The sequence below is a fragment of the Oncorhynchus clarkii genome, unplaced genomic scaffold, assembly GCF_045791955.1.
Source record: "Oncorhynchus clarkii lewisi isolate Uvic-CL-2024 unplaced genomic scaffold, UVic_Ocla_1.0 unplaced_contig_10824_pilon_pilon, whole genome shotgun sequence".
NCBI lineage: Eukaryota > Metazoa > Chordata > Actinopteri > Salmoniformes > Salmonidae > Oncorhynchus > Oncorhynchus clarkii.
In genome coordinates this window covers 27,501-52,325 of record NW_027258587.1, presented here as the reverse complement: position 1 = coordinate 52,325, position 24,825 = coordinate 27,501, and the positions used below count along the sequence as shown (strand labels likewise).

The window sequence follows — 24,825 nt, the reverse complement described above, 5'->3', positions numbered from 1 at the left end:
AAACTGGGACAGCAGATTAACAGTCTAGATAAACTGGGACTGCAGATTAACAGTCAAGATAAACTGGGACTGCAGATTAACAGTCAAGATGAACTGGGACTGCAGATTAACAGTCAAGAGAAACTGGGACAGCTGTGGAACTCCTATGGATCACCTCCTTTCTCATCAGAAGACAGAAACAGCTCTGACATCAGAAGAGGTGAGATGTGAGCCACTTCAGTTCAGGCCTTATATGGAAGTCAACCACCAATTTGGAAAATGCCTTATTACATAGTTATAGTAAAATATTACAGCGTGGCTTCATGTCTGTGTTATGTTACTCCGTAGGCATGTTATAAGCACCTTGTGTAGCTCTGAGAGCTGTTGGTGTCGTATGAGAGCCTCCTTGCTGGGGAACTGTCTCCTACACAGCAGACAGGCTAGTTTAGCCCAGTCTGTCATCCTCTCATCCTTCTCTCCTCCCTCCTCTCCCTCGCTGTCCGTCTCGCCGCTGTAGGCCGGAACCAAACCCTGCACCTGAGGTGGAGAGCGCTAAAGAGGGAGAAAAAAACTGTGAAGTGAAGAGAGATGGCAGAGAAAGAAAAAGAGGGGAGGTGCACCAGGAGAGAGCAGCGTGTTCTACCTGACTCAATGGGGAGGGAAGTAGAGCAGCGTGTTCTACCTGACTCAATGGGGAGGGAAGTAGAGCAGCGTGTTCTACCTGACTCAATGGGGAGGGAAGTAGAGCAGCGTGTTCTACCTGACTCAATGGGGAGGGAAGTAGAGCAGTGTGTTCTACCTGACTCAATGGGGAGGGAAGTAGAGCAGCGTGTTCTACCTGACTCAATGGGGAGGAAAGTAGAGCAGCGTGTTCTACCTGACTCAATGGGGAGGGAAGTAGAGCAGTGTGTTCTACCTGACTCAATGGGGAGGGAAGTAGAGCAGCGTGTTCTACTTGACTCAATGGGGAGGGAAGTAGAGCAGCGTGTTCTACTTGACTCAATGGGGAGGGAAGTAGAGCAGCGTGTTCTACCTGACTCAATGGGGAGGGAAGTAGAGCAGCGTGTTCTACCTGACTCAATGGGGAGGGAAGTAGAGCAGTGTGTTCTACCTGACTCAATGGGGAGGGAAGTAGAGCAGTGTGTTCTACCTGACTCAATGGGGAGGGAAGTAGAGCAGTGTGTTCTACCTGACTCAATGGGGAGGGAAGTAGAGCAGTGTGTTCTACCTGACTCAATGGGGAGGGAAGTAGAGCAGCGTGTTCTACCTGACTCAATGGGGAGGGAAGTAGAGCAGTGTGTTCTACCTGACTCAATGGGGAGGGAAGTAGAGCAGCGTGTTCTACTTGACTCAATGGGGAGGGAAGTAGAGCAGCGTGTTCTACTTGACTCAATGGGGAGGGAAGTAGAGCAGCGTGTTCTACCTGACTCAATGGGGAGGGAAGTAGAGCAGCGTGTTCTACCTGACTCAATGGGGAGGGAAATAGAGCAGTGTGTTCTACCTGACTCAATGGGGAGGGAAGTAGAGCAGTGTGTTCTACCTGACTCAATGGGGAGGGAAGTAGAGCAGGTGTTCTACCTGACTCAATGGGGAGGGAAGTAGAGCAGCGTGTTCTACCTGACTCAATGGGGAGGGAAGTAGAGCAAGGTGTTCTACCTGACTCAATGGGGTGGGAAGTAGAGCAGCGTGTTCTACCTGACTCAATGGGGTGGGAAGTAGAGCAGTGTGTTCTACCTGACTCAATGGGGAGGAAAGTAGAGCAGGATGTTCTACCTGACTCAATGGGGAGCGAAGTAGAGCAGCGTGTTCTACCTGACTCAATGGGGAGGGAAGTAGAGCAGCGTGCTCTAACTGTCTCAATGGGGAGGAAAGTAGAGCAAGGTGTTCTACCTGACTCAATGGGGTAGGAAGTAGAGCAGCGTGTTCTACCTGACTCAATGGGGAGGGAAGAAGAGCAAGGTGTTCTACCTGACTCAATGGGGAGGGAAGTAGAGCAGCGTGTTCTACCTGACTCAATGGGGAGGGAAGTAGAGCAAGGTGTTCTACCTGACTCAATGGGAGGGAAGTAGAGCAGCGTGTTCTACCTGACTCAATGGGGAGGGAAGTAGAGCAGCGTGTTCTACCTGACTCAATGGGGAGGGAAGTAGAGCAGCGTGTTCTACCTGACTCAATGGGGTGGGAAGTAGAGCAGCGTGTTCTACCTGACTCAATGGGGTGGGAAGTAGAGCAGCGTGTTCTACCTGACTCAATGGGGAGGGAAGTAGAGCAGCGTGTTCTACCTGACTCAATGGGGTGGGAAGTAGAGCAGCGTGTTCTACCTGACTCAATGGGGAGGAAAGTAGAGCAGTGTGTTCTACCTGACTCAATGGGGAGGAAAGTAGAGCAGGTGTTCTACCTAACTCAATGGGGAGGGAAGTAGAACAGCGTGTTCTACCTGTCTCAATGGGGAGAGAAGTAGAGCAGCGTGTTCTACCTGACTCAATGGGGAGGGAAGTAGAGCAGCGTGTTCTACCTGACTCAATGGGGAGGAAAGTAGAGCAGCGTGTTCTACCTGACTCAATGGGGTGTGAAGTAGAACAGCGTGTTCTACCTGACTCAATGGGGTGGGGAAGTAGAGCAGCGTGTTCTACCTGTCTCAATGGGGAGGGAAGTAGAGCAGCGTGTTCTACCTGTCTCAATGGGGAGGGAAGTAGAGCAGCGTGTTCTACCTGACTCAATGGGGAGGGAAGTAGAGCAGCGTGTTCTACCTGTCTCAATGGGGAGGCAAGTAGAGCAGCGTGTTCTACCTGACTCAATGGGGAGGAAATGGGGAGGAAAGTGTGACCAGGCATTAGGGATGGAGGTGTGACCAGGTACTTGGATAGATGTGTCATCAGGCATTAGGGATGGAGGTGTGACCAGGTACTAGGGATGCAGGTGTGACTAGGGATGGAGGTGTGACCAGGTACTAGGGATGCAGGTGTGACTAGGGATGGAGGTGTGACCAGGTACTAGGGATGCAGGTGTGACTAGGGATGGAGGTGTGACCAGGTACTAGGGATGCAGGTGTGACTAGGGATGGAGATGTGACCAGGTACTAGGGATGCAGGTGTGACTAGGGATGGAGGTGTGACCAGGTACTAGGGATGCAGGTGTGACTAGGGATGGAGGTGTGACCAGGTACTAGGGATGGAGGTGTGACCAGGTACTAGGGATGCAGGTGTGACCAGGTACTAGGGATGGAGGTGTGACCAGGTACTAGGGATGCAGGTGTGACTAGGGACGAAGGTGTGACCAGGTACTAGGGATGGAGGTGTGACCAGGTACTAGGGATGGAGGTGTGACCAGGGATGGAGGTGTGACCAGGTACTAGGGATGCAGGTGTGACTAGGGATGGAGGTGTGACCAGGTACTAGGGATGGAGGTGTGATCAGGTACTAGCGATGGAGGTGTGACCAGGTACTAGGGATGGAGGTGTGACCAGGTACTAGGGATGCAGGGGTGACTAGGGATGGAGGTGTGACCAGGTACTGTGGATGGAGGTGTGACCAGGTACTAGGGATGGAGGTGTGACCAGGTACTAGGGATGGAGGTGTGACCAGGTACTAGGGATGGAGGTTTGACCAGGTACTAGGGATGGAGGTGTGACCAGGTACTAGGGATGGAGGTGTGACCAGGTACTAGGGATGCAGGAGTGACTAGGGATGGAGGTGTGACCAGGTACTAGGGATGGAGGTGTGACCAGGTACTAGGGATGGAGGTGTGACCAGGGATGGAGGTGTGACCAGGTACTAGGGATGCAGGTGTGACTAGGGATGGAGGTGTGACCAGGTACTAGGGATGGAGGTGTGATCAGGTACTAGCGATGGAGGTGTGACCAGGTACTAGGGATGGAGGTGTGACCAGGTACTAGGGATGCAGGGGTGACTAGGGATGGGGGTGTGACCAGGTACTGTGGATGGAGGTGTGACCAGGTACTAGGGATGGAGGTGTGACCAGGTACTAGGGATGGAGGTGTGACCAGGTACTAGGGATGGAGGTATGACCAGGTACTAGGGATGAAGGTGTGACCAGGTACTAGGGATGGAGGTGTGACCAGGTACTAGGGATGGAGGTATGACCAGGTACTAGGGATGAAGGTAAGACCAGGTACTAGGGATGGAGGTGTGACTAGGGATGGAGGTGTGACCAGGTACTAGGGATTGAGGTGTGACCAGGTACTAGGGATGCAGGTGTGACTAGGGATGGAGGTGTGACCAGGTACTAGGAATGGAGGTGTGACCAGGTACTTGGGATGGAGGTGTGACCAGGTACTAGGGATGGAGGTATGACCAGGTACTAGGGATGAAGGTGTGACCAGGTACTAGGAATGGAGCTGTGACCAGGGATGGAGGTGTGACCAGGGATGGAGGTGTGACCAGGGATGGAGGTGTGACCAGGGATGGAGCTGTGACCAGGTACTAGGGATGGAGGTGTGACCAGGGATGGAGGTGTGACCAGGTTCTAGGGATGGAGCTGTGACCAGGGATGGAGCTGTGACCAGGGATGGAGGTGTGACCAGGGATGGAGGTGTGACCAGGGATGGAGCTGTGACCAGGTTCTAGGGATGGAGGTGTGACCAGGGATGGAGGTGTGACCAGGGACTGAGGTGTGACCAGTTTCTAGGGATGGAGCTGTGACCAGGGATGGAGGTGTGACCAGGTACTAGGGATGGAGCTGTGACCAGGGATGGAGCTGTGACCAGGGATGGAGGTGTGACCAGGGATGGAGGTGTGACCAGGGATGGAGCTGTGACCAGGTGCTAGGGATGGAGGTGTGACCAGGTACTAGGGATGAAGGAGTGACCAGGGACTAGGGATGGAGGTGTGACCAGGTACTAGGGATGGAGGTGTGACCAGGGATGGAGGTGTGACCAGGTTCTAGGGATGCAGCTGTGACCAGGGATGGAGGTGTGACCAGGTACTAGGGATGCAGGTGTGACTAGGGATGGAGGTGTGACCAGGTACTAGGGATGGAGGTGTGACCAGGTACTAGGGATGGAGGTGTGACCAGGTACTAGGGATGGAGGTGTGACCAGGTACTAGGGATGGAGGTATGACCAAGTACTAGGGATGAAGGTGTGACCAGGTACTAGGGATGGAGGTGTGACCAGGTACTAGGGATGGAGGTATGACCAGGTACTAGGGATGAAGGTGTGACCAGGTACTAGGGATGGAGGTGTGACTAGGGATGGAGGTGTGACCAGGTACTAGGGATTGAGGTGTGACCAGGTACTAGGGATGCAGGTGTGACTAGGGATCGAGTTGTGACCAGGTACTAGGGATGGAGGTGTGACCAGGTACTTGGGATGGAGGTATGACCAGGTACTAGGGATGGAGGTGTGACCAGGTACTAGGGATGGAGGTATGACCAGGTACTAGGGATGAAGGTGTGACCAGGTACTAGGGATGGAGCTGTGACCAGGGATGGAGCTGTGACCAGGGATGGAGGTGTGACCAGGGATGGAGGTGTGACCAGGGATGGAGCTGTGACCAGGTACTAGGGATGGAGGTGTGACCAGGGATGGAGGTGTGACCAGGTTCTAGGGATGGAGCTGTGACCAGGGATGGAGCTGTGACCAGGGATGGAGGTGTGACCAGGGATGGAGGTGTGACCAGGGATGGAGCTGTGACCAGGGATGGAGGTGTGACCAGGGATGGAGGTGTGACCAGGTTCTAGGGATGGAGGTGTGACCAGGGATGGAGGTGTGACCAGGGATGGAGGTGTGACCAGGGATGGAGGTGTGACCAGGGATGGAGGTGTGACCAGGTTCTAGGGATGGAGCTGTGACCAGGGATGGAGGTGTGACCAGGTACTAGGGATGGAGCTGTGACCAGGTACTAGGGATGGAGGTATGACCAGGTACTAGGGATGGAGATGTGACCAGGTACTAGGGATGCAGGTGTGACTAGGGATGGAGGTGTGACCAGGTACTAGGGATGCAGGTGTGACTAGGGATGGAGGTGTGACCAGGTACTAGGGATGGAGGTGTGACCAGGTACTAGGGATGGAGGTGTGACCAGGTACTAGGGATGGAGGTGTGACCAGGTACTAGGGATGGAGGTATGACCAAGTACTAGGGATGAAGGTGTGACCAGGTACTAGGGATGGAGGTGTGACCAGGTACTAGGGATGGAGGTATGACCAGGTACTAGGGATGAAGGTGTGACCAGGTACTAGGGATGGAGGTGTGACTAGGGATGGAGGTGTGACCAGGTACTAGGGATTGAGGTGTGACCAGGTACTAGGGATGCAGGTGTGACTAGGGATGGAGTTGTGACCAGGTACTAGGGATGGAGGTGTGAACAGGTACTTGGGATGGAGGTATGACCAGGTCCTAGGGATGGAGGTGTGACCAGGTACTAGGGATGGAGGTATGACCAGGTACTAGGGATGAAGGTGTGACCAGGTACTAGGGATGGAGCTGTGACCAGGGATGGAGGTGTGACCAGGGATGGAGCTGTGACCAGGTACTAGGGATGGAGGTGTGACCAGGGATGGAGGTGTGACCAGGTTCTAGGGATGGAGCTGTGACCAGGGATGGAGCTGTGACCAGGGATGGAGGTGTGACCAGGTACTAGGGATGGAGGTGTGACCAGGTACTAGGGATGGAGGTGTGACCAGGTACTAGGGATGAAGGTGTGACCAGGTACCAGGGATGGAGCTGTGACCAGGGATGGAGGTGTGACCAGGGATGGAGCTGTGACCAGGTACTAGGGATGGAGGTGTGACCAGGGATGGAGGTGTGACCAGGTTCTAGGGATGGAGCTGTGACCAGGGATGGAGCTGTGACCAGGGATGGAGGTGTGACCAGGTACTAGGGATGGAGGTGTGACCAGGTACTAGGGATGGAGGTGTGACCAGGTACTAGGGATGGAGCTGTGACAAGGTACTAGGGATGGAGCTGTGACCAGGTACTAGGGATGGAGGTATGACCAGGTACTAGGGATGGAGATGTGACCAGGTACTAGGGATGCAGGTGTGACTAGGGATGGAGGTGTGACCAGGTACTAGGGATGCAGGTGTGACTAGGGATGGAGGTGTGACCAGGTACTAGGGATGGAGGTGTGACCAGGTACTAGGGATGGAGGTGTGACCAGGTACTAGGGATGCAGGTGTGACTAGGGACGAAGGTGTGACCAGGTACTAGGGATGGAGGTGTGACCAGGTACTAGGGATGGAGGTGTGACCAGGGATGGAGGTGTGACCAGGTACTAGGGATGCAGGTGTGACTAGGGATGGAGGTGTGACCAGGTACTAGGGATGGAGGTGTGACCAGGTACTAGCGATGGAGGTGTGACCAGGTACTAGGGATGGAGGTGTGACCAGGTACTAGGGATGCAGGGGTGACTAGGGATGGAGGTGTGACCAGGTACTGGGGATGGAGGTGTGACCAGGTACTAGGGATGGAGGTGTGACCAGGTACTAGGGATGGAGGTGTGACCAGGTACTAGGGATGGAAGTATGACCAGGTACTAGGGATGAAGGTGTGACCAGGTACTAGGGATGGAGGTGTGACCAAGTACTAGGGATGGAGGTATGACCAGGTACTAGGGATGAAGGTAAGACCAGGTACTAGGGATGGAGGTGTGACTAGGGATGGAGGTGTGACCAGGTACTAGGGATTGAGGTGTGACCAGGTACTAGGGATGCAGGTGTGACTAGGGATGGAGGTGTGACCAGGTACTAGGGATGGAGGTGTGACCAGGTACTTGGGATGGAGGTATGACCAGGTACTAGGGATGGAGGTGTGACCAGGTACTAGGGATGGAGGTACGACCAGGTACTAGGGATGAAGGTGTGACCAGGTACTAGGAATGGAGCTGTGACCAGGGATGGAGCTGTGACCAGGGATGGAGCTGTGACCAGGTACTAGGGATGGAGGTGTGACCAGGGATGGAGGTGTGACCAGGTTCTAGGGATGGAGCTGTGACCAGGGATGGAGCTGTGACCAGGTACTAGGGATGGAGGTGTGACCAGGTACTAGGGATGGAGGTGTGGCCAGGTACTAGGGATGCAGGTGTGACTAGGGATGGAGGTGTGACCAGGTACTAGGGATGGAGGTGTGAACAGGTACTAGGGATGGAGGTGTGACCAGGTACTAGGGATGGAGGTGTGACCAGGTACTAGGGATGCAGGTATGACCAGGTACTAGGGATGAAGGTGTGACCAGGTACTAGGGATGGAGTTGTGACCAGGTACTAGGGATGGAGGTATGACCAGGTACTAGGGATGAAGGTGTGACCAGGTACTAGGGATGGAGGTGTGACTAGGGATGGAGGTGTGACCAGGTACTAGGGATTGAGGTGTGACCAGGTACTAGGGATGCAGGTGTGACTAGGGATGGAGGTGTGACCAGGTACTAGGGATGGAGGTGTGACCAGGTACTTGGGATGGAGGTATGACCAGGTACTAGGGATGGAGGTGTGACCAGGTACTAGGGATGGAGGTATTACCAGGTACTAGGGATGAAAGTGTGACCAGGTACTAGGGATGGAGCTGTGACCAGGGATGGAGCTGTGACCAGGGATGGAGGTGTGACCAGGGATGGAGGTGTGACCAGGGATGGAGCTGTGACCAGGTACTAGGGATGGAGGTGTGACCAGGGATGGAGGTGTGACCAGGTTCTAGGGATGGAGCCGTGACCAGGGATGGAGCTGTGACCAGGGATGGAGGTGTGACCAGGGATGGAGGTGTGACCAGGGATGGAGCTGTGACCAGGTTCTAGGGATGGAGGTGTGACCAGGGATGGAGGTGTGACCAGGGATGGAGGTGTGACCAGGGATGGAGGTGTGACCAGGTTCTAGGGATGGAGCTGTGACCAGGGATGGAGGTGTGACCAGGTACTAGGGATGGAGGTGTGACCAGGGATGGAGGTGTGACCAGGTACTAGGGATGGAGGTGTGACCAGGTACTAGGGATGGAGGTGTGACCAGGTACTAGGGATGGAGCTGTGACCAGGTACTAGGGATGGAGCTGTGACCAGGTACTAGGGATGAAGGTAAGACCAGGTACTAGGGATGGAGGTGTGACTAGGGATGGAGGTGTGACCAGGGATGGAGGTGTGACCAGGTACTAGGGATTGAGGTGTGACCAGGTACTAGGGATGCAGGTGTGACTAGGGATGGAGGTGTGACCAGGTACTAGGGATGGAGGTGTGACCAGGTACTTGGGATGGAGGTATGACCAGGTACTAGGGATGGAGGTGTGACCAGGTACTAGGGATGGAGGTATGACCAGGTACTAGGGATGAAGGTGTGACCAGGTACTAGGAATGGAGCTGTGACCAGGGATGGAGCTGTGACCAGGGATGGAGGTGTGACCAGGGATGGAGGTGTGACCAGGGATGGAGCTGTGACCAGGTACTAGGGATGGAGGTGTGACCAGGGATGGAGGTGTGACCAGGTTCTAGGGATGGAGCTGTGACCAGGGATGGAGCTGTGACCAGGGATGGAGGTGTGACCAGGGATGGAGGTGTGACCAGGGATGGAGCTGTGACCAGGTCCTACGGATGGAGGTGTGACCAGGGATGGAGGTGTGACCAGGTACTAGGGATGGAGCTGTGACCAGGGATGGAGGTGTGACCAGGTACTAGGGATGGAGGTGTGACCAGGTACTAGGGATGGAGGTGTGACCAGGTACTAGGGATGCAGGTGTGACTAGGGATGGAGGTGTGACCAGGTACTAGGGATGGAGGTGTGACCAGGTACTAGGGATGGAGGTGTGACCAGGTACTAGGGATGGAGGTATGACCAGGTACTAGGGATGAAGGTGTGACCAGGTACTAGGGATGGAGTTGTGACCAGGTACTAGGGATGGAGGTATGACCAGGTACTAGGGATGAAGGTGTGACCAGGTACTAGGGATGGAGGTGTGACTAGGGATGGAGGTGTGACCAGGTACTAGGAATTGAGGTGTGACCAGGTACTAGGGATGCAGGTGTGACTAGGGATGGAGGTGTGACCAGGTACTAGGGATGGAGGTGTGACCAGGTACTAGGGATGGAGGTGTGACCAGGTACTAGGGATGGAGGTGTGACCAGGTACTAGGGATGGAGGTGTGACCAGGTACTAGGGATGGAGGTATGACCAGGTACTAGGGATGAAGGTGTGACCAGGTACTAGGGATGGAGGTGTGACTAGGGATGGAGGTGTGACCAGGTACTAGGGATTGAGGTGTGACCAGGTACTAGGGATGCAGGTGTGACTAGGGATCGAGTTGTGACCAGGTACTAGGGATGGAGGTGTGACCAGGTACTTGGGATGGAGGTATGACCAGGTACTAGGGATGGAGGTGTGACCAGGTACTAGGGATGGAGGTATGACCAGGTACTAGGGATGAAGGTGTGACCAGGTACTAGGGATGGAGCTGTGACCAGGGATGGAGCTGTGACCAGGGATGGAGGTGTGACCAGGGATGGAGGTGTGACCAGGGATGGAGCTGTGACCAGGTACTAGGGATGGAGGTGTGACCAGGGATGGAGGTGTGACCAGGTTCTAGGGATGGAGCTGTGACCAGGGATGGAGCTGTGACCAGGGATGGAGGTGTGACCAGGGATGGAGGTGTGACCAGGGATGGAGGTGTGACCAGGGATGGAGGTGTGACCAGGGATGGAGGTGTGACCAGGTTCTAGGGATGGAGCTGTGACCAGGGATGGAGGTGTGACCAGGTACTAGGGATGGAGCTGTGACCAGGGATGGAGGTGTGACCAGGTACTAGGGATGGAGGTGTGACCAGGTACTAGGGATGGAGGTGTGACCAGGTACTAGGGATGGAGGTGTGACCAGGTACTAGGGATGGAGCTGTGACCAGGTACTAGGGATGGAGGTATGACCAGGTACTAGGGATGGAGATGTGACCAGGTACTAGGGATGCAGGTGTGACTAGGGATGGAGGTGTGACCAGGTACTAAGGATGCAGGTGTGACTAGGGATGGAGGTGTGACCAGGTACTAGGGATGGAGGTGTGACCAGGTACTAGGGATGGAGGTGTGACCAGGTACTAGGGATGGAGGTGTGACCAGGTACTAGGGATGGAGGTATGACCAAGTACTAGGGATGAAGGTGTGACCAGGTACTAGGGATGGAGGTGTGACCAGGTACTAGGGATGGAGGTATGACCAGGTACTAGGGATGAAGGTGTGACCAGGTACTAGGGATTGAGGTGTGACCAGGTACTAGGGATGCAGGTGTGACTAGGGATGGAGTTGTGACCAGGTACTAGGGATGGAGGTGTGAACAGGTACTTGGGATGGAGGTATGACCAGGTACTAGGGATGGAGGTGTGACCAGGTACTAGGGATGGAGGTATGACCAGGTACTAGGGATGAAGGTGTGACCAGGTACTAGGGATGGAGCTGTGACCAGGGATGGAGGTGTGACCAGGGATGGAGCTGTGACCAGGTACTAGGGATGGAGGTGTGACCAGGGATGGAGGTGTGACCAGGTTCTAGGGATGGAGCTGTGACCAGGGATGGAGCTGTGACCAAGGATGGAGGTGTGACCAGGTACTAGGGATGGAGGTGTGACCAGGTACTAGGGATGGAGGTGTGACCAGGTACTAGGGATGGAGCTGTGACAAGGTACTAGGGATGGAGCTGTGACCAGGTACTAGGGATGGAGGTATGACCAGGTACTAGGGATGGAGATGTGACCAGGTACTAGGGATGCAGGTGTGACTAGGGATGGAGGTGTGACCAGGTACTAGGGATGCAGGTGTGACTAGGGATGGAGGTGTGACCAGGTACTAGGGATGGAGGTGTGACCAGGTACTAGGGATGGAGGTGTGACCAGGTACTAGGGATGCAGGTGTGACTAGGGACGAAGGTGTGACCAGGTACTAGGGATGGAGGTGTGACCAGGTACTAGGGATGGAGGTGTGACCAGGGATGGAGGTGTGACCAGGTACTAGGGATGCAGGTGTGACGAGGTACTAGCGATGGAGGTGTGACCAGGTACTAGGGATGGAGGTGTGACCAGGTACTAGGGATGCAGGGGTGACTAGGGATGGAGGTGTGACCAGGTACTGGGGATGGAGGTGTGACCAGGTACTAGGGATGGAGGTGTGACCAGGTACTAGGGATGGAGGTGTGACCAGGTACTAGGGATGGAAGTATGACCAGGTACTAGGGATGAAGGTGTGACCAGGTACTAGGGATGGAGGTGTGACCAAGTACTAGGGATGGAGGTATGACCAGGTACTAGGGATGAAGGTAAGACCAGGTACTAGGGATGGAGGTGTGACTAGGGATGGAGGTGTGACCAGGTACTAGGGATTGAGGTGTGACCAGGTACTAGGGATGCAGGTGTGACTAGGGATGGAGGTGTGACCAGGTACTAGGGATGGAGGTGTGACCAGGTACTTGGGATGGAGGTATGACCAGGTACTAGGGATGGAGGTGTGACCAGGTACTAGGGATGGAGGTACGACCAGGTACTAGGGATGAAGGTGTGACCAGGTACTAGGAATGGAGCTGTGACCAGGGATGGAGCTGTGACCAGGGATGGAGGTGTGACCAGGGATGGAGGTGTGACCAGGGATGGAGCTGTGACCAGGTACTAGGGATGGAGGTGTGACCAGGGATGGAGGTGTGACCAGGTTCTAGGGATGGAGCTGTGACCAGGGATGGAGCTGTGACCAGGGATGGAGGTGTGACCAGGGATGGAGGTGTGACCAGGGATGGAGCTGTGACCAGGTTCTAGGGATGGAGGTGTGACCAGGGATGGAGGTGTGACCAGGTACTAGGGATGGAGCTGTGACCAGGATGGAGGTGTGACCAGGTACTAGGGATGGAGGTGTGACCAGGTACTAGGGATGGAGGTGTGACCAGGTACTAGGGATGCAGGTGTGACTAGGGATGGAGGTGTGACCAGGTACTAGGGATGGAGGTGTGAACAGGTACTAGGGATGGAGGTGTGACCAGGTACTAGGGATGGAGGTGTGACCAGGTACTAGGGATGCAGGTATGACCAGGTACTAGGGATGAAGGTGTGACCAGGTACTAGGGATGGAGTTGTGACTAGGGATGGAGGTGTGACCAGGTACTAGGGATTGAGGTGTGACCAGGTACTAGGGATGCAGGTGTGACTAGGGATGGAGGTGTGACCAGGTACTAGGGATGGAGGTGTGACCAGGTACTTGGGATGGAGGTATGACCAGGTACTAGGGATGGAGGTGTGACCAGGTACTAGGGATGGAGGTATTACCAGGTACTAGGGATGAAGGTGTGACCAGGTACTAGGGATGGAGCTGTGACCAGGGATGGAGGTGTGACCAGGGATGGAGGTGTGACCAGGGATGGAGGTGTGACCAGGGATGGAGCTGTGACCAGGTACTAGGGATGGAGGTGTGACCAGGGATGGAGGTGTGACCAGGTTCTAGGGATGGAGCTGTGACCAGGGATGGAGCTGTGACCAGGGATGGAGGTGTGACCAGGGATGGAGGTGTGACCAGGGATGGAGCTGTGACCAGGTTCTAGGGATGGAGGTGTGACCAGGGATGGAGGTGTGACCAGGGATGGAGGTGTGACCAGGTTCTAGGGATGGAGCTGTGACCAGGGATGGAGCTGTGACCAGGTACTTGGGATGGAGGTATGACCAGGTACTAGGGATGGAGGTGTGACCAGGTACTAGGGATGGAGGTATTACCAGGTACTAGGGATGAAGGTGTGACCAGGTACTAGGGATGGAGCTGTGACCAGGGATGGAACTGTGACCAGGGATGGAGGTGTGACCAGGGATGGAGGTGTGACCAGGGATGGAGCTGTGACCAGGTACTAGGGATGGAGGTGTGACCAGGGATGGAGGTGTGACCAGGTTCTAGGGATGGAGCTGTGACCAGGGATGGAGCTGTGACCAGGGATGGAGGTGTGACCAGGGATGGAGGTGTGACCAGGGATGGAGCTGTGACCAGGTTCTAGGGATGGAGGTGTGACCAGGGATGGAGGTGTGACCAGGGATGGAGGTGTGACCAGGGATGGAGGTGTGACCAGGTTCTAGGGATGGAGCTGTGACCAGGGATGGAGGTGTGACCAGGTACTAGGGATGGAGCTGTGACCAGGGATGGAGGTGTGACCAGGTACTAGGGATGGAGGTGTGACCAGGTACTAGGGATGGAGGTGTGACCAGGTACTAGGGATGGAGCTGTGACCAGGTACTAGGGATGGAGCTGTGACCAGGTACTAGGGATGAAGGTAAGACCAGGTACTAGGGATGGAGGTGTGACTAGGGATGGAGGTGTGACCAGGTACTAGGGATTGAGGTGTGACCAGGTACTAGGGATGCAGGTGTGACTAGGGATGGAGGTGTGACCAGGTACTAGGGATGGAGGTGTGACCAGGTACTTGGGATGGAGGTATGACCAGGTACTAGGGATGGAGGTGTGACCAGGTACTAGGGATGGAGGTATGACCAGGTACTAGGGATGAAGGTGTGACCAGGTACTAGGAATGGAGCTGTGACCAGGGATGGAGCTGTGACCAGGGATGGAGGTGTGACCAGGGATGGAGGTGTGACCAGGGATGGAGCTGTGACCAGGTACTAGGGATGGAGGTGTGACCAGGGATGGAGGTGTGACCAGGTTCTAGGGATGGAGCTGTGACCAGGGATGGAGCTGTGACCAGGGATGGAGGTGTGACCAGGGATGGAGGTGTGACCAGGGATGGAGCTGTGACCAGGTCCTAGGGATGGAGGTGTGACCAGGGATGGAGGTGTGACCAGGTACTAGGGATGGAGCTGTGACCAGGGATGGAGGTGTGACCAGGTACTAGGGATGGAGGTGTGACCAGGTACTAGGGATGGAGGTGTGACCAGGTACTAGGGATGCAGGTGTGACTAGGGATGGAGGTGTGACCAGGTACTAGGGATGGAGGTGTGACCAGGTACTAGGGATGGAGGTGTGACCAGGTACTAGGGATGGAGGTATGACCAGGTACTAGGGATGAAGGTGTGACCAGGTACTAGGGATGGAGTTGTGACCAGGTACTAGGGATGGAGGTATGACCAGGTACTAGGGATGAAGGTGTGACCAGGTACTAGGGATGGAGGTGTGACTAGGGATCGAGGTGTGACCAGGTACTAGGAATTGAGGTGTGACCAGGAACTAGGGATGCAGGTGTGACTAGGGATGGAGGTGTGACCAGGTACTAGGGATCGAGGTGTGACCAGGTACTAGGAATTGAGGTGTGACCAGGTACTAGGGATGCAGGTGTGACCAGGTACTAGGGATGGAGGTATGACCAGGTACTAGGGATGAAGGTGTGACCAGGTACTAGGAATGGAGCTGTGACCAGGGATGGAGCTGTGACCAGGGATGGAGGTGTGACCAGGGATGGAGGTGTGACCAGGGATGGAGCTGTGACCAGGTACTAGGGATGGAGGTGTGACCAGGGATGGAGGTGTGACCAGGTTCTAGGGATGGAGCTGTGACCAGGGATGGAGCTGTGACCAGGGATGGAGGTGTGACCAGGGATGGAGGTGTGACCAGGGATGGAGCTGTGACCAGGTCCTAGGGATGGAGGTGTGACCAGGGATGGAGGTGTGACCAGGTACTAGGGATGGAGCTGTGACCAGGGATGGAGGTGTGACCAGGTACTAGGGATGGAGGTGTGACCAGGTACTAGGGATGGAGGTGTGACCAGGTACTAGGGATGGAGGTGTGACCAGGTACTAGGGATGGAGGTATGACCAGGTACTAGGGATGAAGGTGTGACCAGGTACTAGGGATGGAGTTGTGACCAGGTACTAGGGATTGAGATTTGACCAGGTACTAGGGATGAAGGTGTGACCAGGTACTAGGGATGGAGGTGTGACTAGGGATCGAGGTGTGACCAGGTACTAGGAATTGAGGTGTGACCAGGTACTAGGGATGCAGGTGTGACTAGGGATGGAGGTGTGACCAGGTACTAGGGATCGAGGTGTGACCAGGTACTAGGAATTGAGATGTGACCAGGTACTAGGGATGCAGGTGTGACTAGGGATGGAGGTGTGACCAGGTACTAGGGATGGAGGTGTGACCAGGTACTTGGGATGGAGGTATGACCAGGTACTAGGGATGGAGGTGTGACCAGGTACTAGGGATGGAGGTATTACCAGGTACTAGGGATGAAGGTGTGACCAGGTACTAGGGATGGAGCTGTGACCAGGGATGGAGCTGTGACCAGGGATGGAGGTGTGACCAGGGATGGAGGTGTGACCAGGGATGGAGCTGTGACCAGGTACTAGGGATGGAGGTGTGACCAGGGATGGAGGTGTGACCAGGTTCTAGGGATGGAGCTGTGACCAGGGATGGAGCTGTGACCAGGGATGGAGGTGTGACCAGGGATGGAGGTGTGACCAGGGATGGAGCTGTGACCAGGTTCTAGGGATGGAGGTGTGACCAGGGATGGAGGTGTGACCAGGGATGGAGGTGTGACCAGGGATGGAGGTGTGACCAGGGATGGAGGTGTGACCAGGTTCTAGGGATGGAGCTGTGACCAGGGATGGAGGTGTGACCAGGTACTAGGGATGGAGCTGTGACCAGGGATGGAGGTGTGACCAGGTACTAGGGATGGAGGTGTGACCAGGTACTAGGGATGGAGGTGTGACCAGGTACTAGGGATGGAGCTGTGACCAGGTACTAGGGATGGAGCTGTGACCAGGTACTAGGGATGGAGGTATGACCAGGTACTAGGGATGAAGGTGTGACCAGGTACTAGGGATGGAGGTGTGACCAGGTACTAGGGATGAAGGTGTGACCAGGTACTAGGGATGGAGGTGTGACTAGGGATGGAGGTGTGACCAGGTACTAGGGATTGAGGTGTGACCAGGTACTAGGGATGCAGGTGTGACTAGGGATGGAGTTGTGACCAGGTACTAGGGATGGAGGTGTGACCAGGTACTTGGGATGGAGGTAAGACCAGGTACTAGGGATGGAGGTATGACCAGGTACTAGGGATGAAGGTGTGACCAGGTACTAGGGATGGAGCTGTGACCAGGGATGGAGGTGTGACCAGGGATGGAGCTGTGACCAGGTACTAGGGATGGAGGTGTGACCAGGGATGGAGGTGTGACCAGGTTCTAGGGATGGAGCTGTGACCAGGGATGGAGCTGTGACCAGGGATGGAGGTGTGACCAGGGATGGAGGTGTGACCAGGGTTGGAGCTGTGACCAGGTTCTAGGGATGGAGGTGTGACCAGGGATGGAGGTGTGACTAGGGATGGAGGTGTGACCAGGGATGGAGTTGTGACCAGGTTCTAGGGATGGAGCTGTGACCAGGGATGGAGCTGTGACCAGGGATGGAGGTGTGACCAGGTACTAAGGATGGAGGTGTGACCAGGTACTAAGGATGGAGGTGTGACCAGGTACTAGGGATGGAGGTGTGACCAGGGATGGAGCTGTGACCAGGGATGGAGGTGTGACCAGGTTCTAGGGATGGAGCTGTGACCAGGGATGGAGCTGTGACCAGGGATGGAGGTGTGACCAGGGATGGAGGTGTGACCAGGGATGGAGCTGTGACCAGGTTCTAGGGATGGAGGTGTGACCAGGGATGGAGGTGTGACCAGGGATGGAGGTGTGACCAGGGATGGAGGTGTGACCAGGGATGGAGGTGTGACCAGGTTCTAGGGATGGAGCTGTGACCAGGGATGGAGGTGTGACCAGGTACTAGGGATGGAGCTGTGACCAGGGATGGAGGTGTGACCAGGTACTAGGGATGGAGGTGTGACCAGGTACTAGGGATGGAGGTGTGACCAGGTACTAGGGATGGAGCTGTGACCAGGTACTAGGGATGGAGCTGTGACCAGGTACTAGGGATGGAGGTATGACCAGGTACTAGGGATGAAGGTGTGACCAGGTACTAGGGATGGAGGTGTGACCAGGTACTAGGGATGAAGGTGTGACCAGGTACTAGGGATGGAGGTGTGACTAGGGATGGAGGTGTGACCAGGTACTAGGGATTGAGGTGTGACCAGGTACTAGGGATGCAGGTGTGACTAGGGATGGAGTTGTGACCAGGTACTAGGGATGGAGGTGTGACCAGGTACTTGGGATGGAGGTAAGACCAGGTACTAGGGATGGAGGTATGACCAGGTACTAGGGATGAAGGTGTGACCAGGTACTAGGGATGGAGCTGTGACCAGGGATGGAGCTGTGACCAGGGATGGAGGTGTGACCAGGGATGGAGCTGTGACCAGGTACTAGGGATGGAGGTGTGACCAGGGATGGAGGTGTGACCAGGTTCTAGGGATGGAGCTGTGACCAGGGATGGAGCTGTGACCAGGGATGGAGGTGTGACCAGGGATGGAGGTGTGACCAGGGTTGGAGCTGTGACCAGGTTCTAGGGATGGATGTGTGACCAGGGATGGAGGTGTGACTAGGGATGGAGGTGTGACCAGGGATGGAGGTGTGACCAGGTTCTAGGGATGGAGCTGTGACCAGGGATGGAGGTGTGACCAGGTACTAGGGATGGAGCTGTGACCAGGGATGGAGGTATGACCAGGTACTAAGGATGGAGGTGTGACCAGGTACTAGGGATGGAGGTGTGACCAGGTACTAGGGATGGAGCTGTGACCAGGTACTAGGGATGGAGCTGTGACCAGGTACTAGGGATGGAGCTGTGACCAGGGATGGAGCTGTGTCCAGGGATGGAGGTGTGACCAGATACTAGGGATGGAGGTGTGACCAGGGATGGAGCTGTGGCCAGGTACTAGGGATGGAGGTGTGACTAGGTACTAGGGATGGAGGTGTGACCCGGTACTAGGGATGGAGGTGTGACCAGGTACTAGGGATGGAGCTGTGACCAGGTACTAGGGATGGAGCTGTGACCAGGTACTAGGGATGGAGCTGTGACCAGGGATGGAGCTGTGTCCAGGGATGGAGGTGTGACCAGATACTAGGGATGGAGGTGTGACCAGGGATGGAGCTGTGACCAGGTACTAGGGATGAAGGTGTGACCAGGGATGGAGCTGTGACCAGGTACTAGGGATGGAGGTGTGACCAGGGATGGAGCTGTGACCAGGTACTAGGGATGGAGGTGTGACCAGGGATGGAGCTGTGACCAGGTACTAGGGATGGAGGTGTGACCAGGGATGGAGCTGTGACCAGGGATGGAGGTGTGACCAGGGATGGAGGTGTGACCAGTGCATTCGGAAAGTATTCAGACCCCTTCAAATCAAATCAAATCAATTTTATTTATATAGCCCTTCGTACATCAGCTGATATCTCAAAGTGCTGTACAGAAACCCAGCCTAAAACCCCAAACAGCAAGCAATGCATGTTAACTTTTTACACATTTTGTTACGTTACAACCTTGTTCTAAAATGTATTAAATAAATATTTTTCTTTGTCAATCTACACACTATACCCCTTAATGACATCACAATACCCCTTAATGACATCACAATACCCCATAATGACATCACAATACCCCATAATGACATCACTATACCCCTTAATGACATCACAATACCCCTTAATGACATCACAATACCCGATAATGACATCACACTACCCCTTAATGACATCACAATACCCCTTAATGACATCACAATACCCCATAATGACATCACACTACCCCTTAATGACATCACAATACCCCTTAATGACATCACAATACCCCACCTCTTACTTCTACCCCCTCCTTTTTCGAACATTCTGTTAAAAATCGCGCAACTTTTCAGCGTCCTGCTACTCATGCCAGGAATATAGTATATGCATATGATTAGTATGTGTGGATAGAAAACACTCTGAAGTTTCTAAAACTGGTTAAATCACGGCTGTGACTATAACAGATCGTGTGTTTCATTGAAAAACGCAAGAAAAACTGCTCTCTGAAAGCTAAAAATAATTTCCATAAGTCACTTCCATGGGTTGTTAAAAGAGGACAAAATGTAATATCGACCTGCATGCAATTCATACAAATTCCACACGATGTCGCCATTGTCGTCATTTTCAATTGAATTTATTGTTGGAAAATCCATCTATCTGGCTTCCGTTTCTTCCAGTCTCCACCAGGATGTTGTTAATGTGGACATGGGCAGCCATTGATTTGCACACGAGGAGCTATTGAATATACATTGCCCTGTAATCATTTTGATAGATTATAAACGTTTACTAATACCTAAAGTTGGATTACAAAAGGATTTCGAAGTGTTTTGTGAAAGTTTATCGTCGACTTTTTTAATTTAAAAAAATTATGCAGCGTTAAAAAACGATGTTTTTTTCTGAATGACACAGCTTCCATAGAAAGCTATTTTGGGTATATATGGACCGATTTAAACGAAAAAAAGACCCAATAGTGATGTTTATGGGGCATATAGGAGTGCCAAGAAAGAAGCTCGTCAAAGGTAATGAATGTTTTATATTTTATATCTGCGTTTTGTGCTGCGTCGGATAAGCAGAGTCTTTGTTTACGTCGCATTCAGGCATTTTCAGGTGGTGCATGCTATCAGATAATACCTTCTCATGCTTTCGCCGAAAAGCATTTTAAAAATCTGACTTGTTGGCTAGGTTCACAACGAGTGTAGCTTTAATTCAATACCCTGCTTGTGAATTTTGATCAAGGTTTGAGTTTAAACGAGTACATTTAGCATTTAGCGTAGCGCATTTGCATTTCCAGGTGCCTACTTGAGACATATGCGTCTCAAGTAGAATCAAGAAGTTAATGACATCACAATACCCCTTAATGACAAAGCAACTGTTTTTTAGAATTTTATGGAAATGTATTAAAAATGCTAACTTATTTACATAAGTATTCAGACCCTTTGCTATGAGACCTGAAATTGAGCTCAAGTGCATCCTGTTTCCATTGAACATACTTGAGATGTCTCTACAACTTGATTGGAGTCCAGCTGGGATAAATTCAATTGATTGGACATGATTTGGAAAGGCACACTCCTGTCATTATAAGGTCCCACAGTTGACAGTGCATGTCAGAGCAAAAACCAAGCCACGAGGTTGAAGGAGTTGTCTGTAGAGCTCCGAGAGAGGATTGTGTCGAGGCACAGATCTGGGGAAGGGTACCAAAACATGCTTGCAGCATTGAAGGTCCCCAAGAACACAGTGTCCTCCATCACTCTTCAATGGAAGAAGTTTGGAACCACCAAGTCTCTTCCTAGAGCTGGCCGCCCGGCCAAACTGAGCAATCGGGGGAGAATGGCCTTGGTCAGGAAGGTGACCAAGAACCGGTTGGTCACCCTGACAGATCTATAGTTCCTCTGTGGAGATGGGAGAACCTTCCAGAAGGACAACCATCGCTGCAGCACTCCACCAATTAGGCCTTTATGGTATCGTGGCCAGATGGAAACCACTCCTCAGTAAAAGACACATGACAGCCCGATTGGAGTTTGCCAAAAGGCACCTAAAGACTCAGACCATGAGAAACAAGATTCTCTGGTCTGATGAAACCAAGATCAAACTCTTGGCCTGAATGCTAAGCTTCATGTCTGGAGGAAACTTGGCACCATCCCTATGGTGAAACATGGTGGTGGCAGCATCATGCTGTAGGGATGTTTTTCAGCTGCAGGGACTGGGAGACTAGTCAGGATTAAGGGAAAGATGAATGTAGCAAAGTACAAAGTACAGAGAGATCCTTGATGAAAACCTGCTCCAGAGCGCTCAGGACCTCAGACTGGGGTGAAGGTTCACCTTCCAACCTTCCAACAGGACAACGACTCTAAGCACACAGCCAAGACAACACAGGAGTGGCTTCGGTACAAGTCTCTGACTGTTCTTGAGTGGCCCAGCCAGAGCCTGGACTTGAACCCAATCGAACATCTCTGGAAAGACCTGAAAATAGCTGTGCAGTGACACTCCCCATCCAACCTGACAGAGCTGTAGAGAAGAATGGGAGAAACTCCCCAAATACAGGTGTGCCAAGCTTGTCGTGTCATACCCAAGAAGACTGGAGGCTGTAATCACTGGTGCTTTAACAAAAGTACTGAGTAAAGGGTCTGAATATTTATGTATTTTTATTTTTTTACAGCTTTTTATTTTTAAGAACTTTGCTAAAATTTCTACAAACCTGTTTTTGCTTTGTCATTATAGGGTATTGTGATGTCATTATAGGGTATTGTGATGTCATTATAGGGTATTGTGATGTCATTATAGGGTATTGTGATGTCATTATGGGGTATTGTGATGTCATTATAGGGTATTGTGATGTCATTATGGGGTATTGTGATGTCATTATGGGGTATTGTGATGTCGTTATGGGGTATTGTGATGTCATTATGGGGTATTGTGATGTCATTATAGGGTATTGTGATGTCATTATAGGGTATTGTGATGTCATTATGGGGTATTGTGATGTCATTATAGGGTATTGTGATGTCATTATGGGGTATTGTGATGTCATTATAGGGTACTGTGTGTAGATTGATGGGGGGGGGGAAACAATTTCATCCATTTTAGAATAAGGCTGTAACGTAACAAAATGTGCAAAACGTCAAGGGGTCTGAATACTTTCTGAACGCCCTGTTTGCAGGATAGATTCAAGCTCTTAGGTAAACAGCTCTCTGCTGGTCTGTCTACCTTCACAAGTAATGTCTTTACCCAATGGATGATATTAAAGCTTAATCGCTGAAAGTTGCAATATTACACGTTTAAAAAAAATCTTGTTTTCTTCGGATGCTTGCAGTGCAAGGAATTCTCTTTCTGAAATTTGGCTATTTATTTATTATTTTATAGCACTGACTGCAATTTTGAGATTGTAAACTGTGAATGTGGAAGAGATCATTGGCTAATAAATGGGCAGGTACCAATTCTTTCTTTGTTTGCCTCTCCTTCCAGTTCTCTGCTGCCAATGACTGGAACGAACTACAAAAATCTCTGAAACTGGAAACACTTACCTCCCTCATTAGCTTTAAGCACCAACTGTCAGAGCAGCTCACAGATTACTGCACCTGTACATAGCCCACCTATAATTTAGCCCAAACAACTACCTCTTTTCCTACTGTATTTAATTTATTTATTTTGCTCCTTTGCACCCCATTATTTTTATTTCTACTTTGCACATTCTTCCACTGCAAATCGACCATTCCAGTGTTTTACTTGCTATATTGTATTTACTTTGCCACCATGGCCTTTTTTTGCCTTTAACTCCCTTATCTCACCTCATTTCCTCACATTGTATATAGACTTGTTTATACTGTATTATTGACTGTATGTTTGTTTTACTCCATGTGTAACTCTGTGTCGTTGTATGTGCCGCACTGCTTTGCTTCATCTTGGCCAGGACGCAGTTGTAAATGAGAACTTGTTCTCAACTGGCCTACCTGGTTAAATAAAGTTTAAATAAAATAAAATAAAATAAAATTTCCTTCACATAAAACATTCTATAATGTCACACATATCGCTGTTTTGAAGCCTCTGTTGAAGAAATGTTTGTGCCGTCTGTCCTGTTTTCACTGCATCCAATTGTGAAATGGCTGATTTGGACTCGTACTGTTCGTTAGCTTTAAGTAATCTTTTGTGAAATTATTTGAAAGCGGGTGTTTTCTTGAGAATTGTCAAAACAGGAAAGGCTTTTTATTTTTTTTACCCTGAAGACGATTGGGGAAATAGTTAGATGTTGAAATAATATCATTATCTGAATGTCATTTACAGGACTGTACTTCCTCACTGATATCACAGAATCTGGGAAGGCCCTCATGGAAGAATGCCTCATCAAAATGTTAAAATGTAATTATATTTAATATCGGCCTCCGAGACCCCCAACAATCGGCATCAGCGTTTAAAAATCATGGCCGAATGATTTAATCATGGCCGAATACTGACCGGGCAAATTGTCTCTCTCTGCCCGCATGGCAAAATAATTATAATGGCAGAAAAATTGCTTTAAAGGTCCAATCCAGCTGTTTTTATGTCAATATCAAATCATTTCTGGGTAACAATTAAGTACCTTCATGTGATTTTAAAAATAAATTAAATTAGAAACAAAAATAGCTTCTTAGCAATGAGCAATTTCTCAAGCTGTAATTTTGCTAGGACTGTCTGGGGGTGGTCTGAGTTGGGGAGAAAACTTCAAATGAGCTGTTATTGGCAGAGAGGTTTGGAACTCTCTTTCTTATTCGTCAATTAACTAATTTACCGCCTGGTGATGTCACCATGGAAGGCCAAAACTCGACCAAAACAGGCTGAAATTTATTTTCAAACAGCTCAAATAGTAAAAGGACATTATCATAATTTTCACAATTTCACAGTATTATTCCAACTTCAGCGTGGAAATATATATAAAACACACAAAAAAATGGAATCTTTGATTGCACTGGGTATTTGTGTTTGCAACATGGTCTCTACGCCCCATGGCAAAATGTGTAGAATTATAGGAAATTAACTTTAAAACTAAACATTTTCTCTCCACCGTCAAGAGGGCGAACAATAAATGGTGGGGGGCCCTCATGGTGGGGGGCCCTCCCCAACCAAATCTCTCTTAGGGCCCCAAATACCTAGAGCCGGGCCTGGCGAGAGAGAGAGAGAGAGAGAGAGAGAGAGAGAGAGAGAGAGAGAGAGAGAGAACAGAGGGAGGGAGAAGGGGTGTGTACCTCTCTGTCTGTGTGTCTGAGCTGGTCCAGGATGATCTGAGGTCTTTCAGACAACGCCCCCTACAGGCCAAAGAGGAGAAGGGTCAGAGCTGTGTGTGTGTGTGTGTGTGTGTGTGCGTGTGTGTGTGTCATGTGTGTCCGTGTGAGTGATACCTTCTTCTCCAGGACAGCATAACCGGCGTCAGCGCTGGCGGACTCTCGGCGATCGTCAAGGCGACCGTGTCCAGGCACCCGGGCGTAACCAGGGGGAGGAGCCATAGAGGTCACAGGGGTGGTGGAGCAGGAAGAGGAGGAAGAGGAGAGAGAGCGAA

General features: G+C 52.0%; 1 protein-coding gene across 1 annotated transcript in view; it reads right to left on the bottom strand.

Annotated features, from left to right (window-relative positions):
• Window positions 1-24,825, bottom strand: part of LOC139397419 (RNA-binding protein 10-like) — a 56,444-nt gene that overhangs the window by 5,001 nt on the left and 26,618 nt on the right. Inside the window, exons 13-15 of the mRNA XM_071144147.1 lie at window positions 24,668-24,825; window positions 24,515-24,574; window positions 343-531 (exon numbers count right to left, since the gene is read on the bottom strand). The exon at window positions 24,668-24,825 is cut by the window's right edge and continues 55 nt beyond it. Of these exons, the coding sequence (XP_071000248.1) occupies window positions 343-531; window positions 24,515-24,574; window positions 24,668-24,825 (407 nt within the window). The remainder of the gene's footprint in view (window positions 1-342; window positions 532-24,514; window positions 24,575-24,667) is intronic.